Raw genomic sequence first — 2,458 nt, 5'->3', positions numbered from 1 at the left:
CAGAGGAACTTGGGGCTATGGGGTCCTGGGGACATCAGAAGGGGGGTGGGGACATCAAAGGGGAGCTTTGGGGACATCAGGAAAGGGCCTGGGGACATTGGAGGGGACATTGGAGCCGTGAGGTGCTGGGGACACTGGGAAAGGGACTGGAGACATCAGGAGGGGCTTGGGAACACTGGGGAGAGGTGGCCCTGGGGACATTGAGGGGGTGCCAAAGGGGACACCAGGAGGGGATCCTGGGGCATGGGAGAGGGACCTGGGGACACTGGGGACAGGAGAGAGGTGGCCCTGGGGACACTGAGGAGGGGCTGGGGACACTGAGGACATTGGGGGGTGTCCTGTGTTGACTATATGATGCTTTTATCCCCAATCGTCTCATTCTGTTTATGTTGAATAATGATAAGTTCTGTTTGTTACAGAGAGTGAAGCGGGGGAGAGAAGAAGCGCACAGTTTGTTTTCAGACACTGCACTCACTCCCCCACATTCATGCTCCTGACTGTGTTGTCTGCGGACAGACAGCAGGACAGAGCTCTTTTTTTGCTTTTTAGTTAGTGTTAGCTAGCTGAGGCAAAGAAGTTCCCTGGACTGTTTTTTTTTCCCTTTTCTTTGGACCTCTTGGAACTGCTCTGGACTGAACACCCAGGAGAGCATCAGCAGCTGCAGCTGTGGCCCACCGGGGCCGGGCCTGGCCTGGCCTGCGGCAATTCCAGCACTGAGACACTGATCAGAGACTGAGTGAGCTGCTGCTTGAACCCGGGGTTTTCTCAGTTTGTCATCTCTTTTAGAGTGGCAAGGGGTCTCATTGGTTTGATACTGTTTTGGCCTTATTGTTTAATAAACAGGAATTTTTTTCCACCTTTCTCCAAGGAGGTATTTTTCTTTCCTCCCGGACCAGTTGGGGGGAGGGGCCGATTGGATCTGCTTTTCCCACCGGAGCTCCTTTGGGGGGATTCCTCCCCAAACTTGCTCTAAACCTGGACAGGGGGGGGGTTGGGGACACTGGGGAGGGGTTGGGGACATTGAGGAGGGGTCCTGGGGACACTGGGGAGGGGTCTCAGGTCTCACCAGCCCGAGGAGCAGCCGCCACCGACGCCGCCTCGCGAGGGCCATCTGGGGACATTGGGGGGACATTGCGGGGGTTTGATCCCCTTGACACCCCCAGGTCACACTGACCTGCCCCAAATCCCCATTAAATCCCCCCAAATCCCCTTAAATTACCCCAGAACGCCTCTAAATCCCCCCAAATCCCCTCTAAACCCCCCAAAGTCCCATTAACTCCCCCAGACCCCCATTAAATCCCCCAAATCCCCTTTAAACGCCCCAGAGCCCCTCTCAATGCCCCCAAATCCCCTTTAATAGCCCCAAATGCCCCCGAATCCCCTTTTTCAGCCCCAAAATCCCCTCAAATCCCCCCAAGCCCTCTTTTATTGCCCCGCTCTCCCCTTTTGCCCCCCGGTCCCGTCCGTACCGTTCTTACTCGCGGCCGCGTCGGGGCCCAGCGTTCGCAGCGGGGCCCTGAGCGGGGCCTTGGGCGCGGCCTTGGCATCTCCGTGCCCGAGCCCGGTCCGCAATCGTTTCTGTCAGGGGACAAACGGCGTCAGGCGCGGGCAGGGCCGGGCCGGGCAGGGCCCGCGCGGGGAGCGCTCCGCACCTGCTGGGGAGGGGCCGCGGGCGGCCCGTCGGACGGAGCCCGCTTCTCCTGCGGCACCGGCAGCCGCGAGGGCCGCGAGGGCCGCGAGGGCGGCTCCGGGGGCGCTGAGGCACCGCCCTGAGGCGGCGGCGCTGCCATCGTGTCCCGCGCGCCTTCAAACCGCCGCGCCGCGGCCAGTGGCGGGGCGGGATGGGAGAGGTGGGCCCGCCCCTGTGGAATTCGGCCAATGGGAGAGCGAGGCGGGCGAAGAGACGGCCAATGGGAGCGCGAGGCGGGGTGAGGGAGGGAGGAGGATCGCCCGCCAAAAGGGGGCGGGGCTTGTGTGGTGGGAGAGGGCGGGGATTGGCCGAGCAGGGACGGGGCGGGGTTTATGCAGTGGGCGTGGCCATGCGCGGCACGGACTTGTTTTGGTTGCGGGGCGGGGGCGTGGTCTGAGTCAAGCCCCGCTCACATCGCCCGAACAGCCCCGAATTTACCAAAATATCCACAAATCTGCCCTAAATGTCCCCAAATCCATCTAAAATATCCCCAAATATGCCCAAAATACTCCGGAACTCACCAAAAATATCCCCAATCCCACCCAAAATATCCCCAAATCCGCCCAAATATTCCCAATCCATCTGAAATATCCCCAAATCCACCGAAATATCCCCAAATCTATCTAAATATCCCTAAATCCATCTAAAACACCCGCAAATGCACCCAAAATATCCCCAAATCCATCTAAATATCCATCCAAATCCACCCAAATATCCCCAAAACCATCTAAAATGTCCCCAAATCCACCCAAATATCCCCAAATATGC

The 2,458-nt window shown here is 59.0% G+C and overlaps 1 protein-coding gene across 1 annotated transcript; it reads right to left on the bottom strand.

Moving 5' to 3' along the window:
* Positions 1–1,049: 1,049 nt before the first annotated feature.
* LOC135442146 (uncharacterized) lies at positions 1,050–1,791 on the bottom strand. The gene is made up of 3 exons (XM_064701687.1): positions 1,653–1,791; positions 1,470–1,578; positions 1,050–1,111 (listed from the first exon to the last, which is right to left on the bottom strand). The coding sequence occupies exons 1-3, from the start codon at positions 1,788–1,790 to the stop codon at positions 1,056–1,058; spliced, it is 303 nt and encodes a 100-aa protein (XP_064557757.1). The 5' UTR covers position 1,791; the 3' UTR covers positions 1,050–1,055.
* Between the last annotated feature and the right edge of the window lie 667 nt (positions 1,792–2,458).

The sequence above is a fragment of the Zonotrichia leucophrys genome, unplaced genomic scaffold (genome assembly GCF_028769735.1).
Source record: "Zonotrichia leucophrys gambelii isolate GWCS_2022_RI unplaced genomic scaffold, RI_Zleu_2.0 Scaffold_1399_11566, whole genome shotgun sequence".
In the NCBI taxonomy this organism is placed as follows: Eukaryota; Metazoa; Chordata; class Aves; order Passeriformes; family Passerellidae; genus Zonotrichia; species Zonotrichia leucophrys.
The sequence above is the reverse complement of the archived record's forward strand: the minus strand, read 5'-3'. Positions and strand labels throughout refer to the sequence as shown.

Bases quoted from the DNA above. Each gene is read 5' to 3' on its own strand.
- LOC135442146 (XM_064701687.1), bottom strand. From the start codon at position 1,790: ATGGCAGCGCCGCCGCCTCAGGGCGGTGCCTCAGCGCCCCCGGAGCCG. The intron at 1,579-1,652 runs GTGCGGAGCGCT...GTCCCCTGACAG, and splicing joins CCGCGGCCCCTCCCCAGCAG to AAACGATTGCGGACCGGGCT. The intron at 1,112-1,469 runs GTACGGACGGGA...CAATGTCCCCAG, and splicing joins CGCGGCCGCGAGTAAGAACG to ATGGCCCTCGCGAGGCGGCG.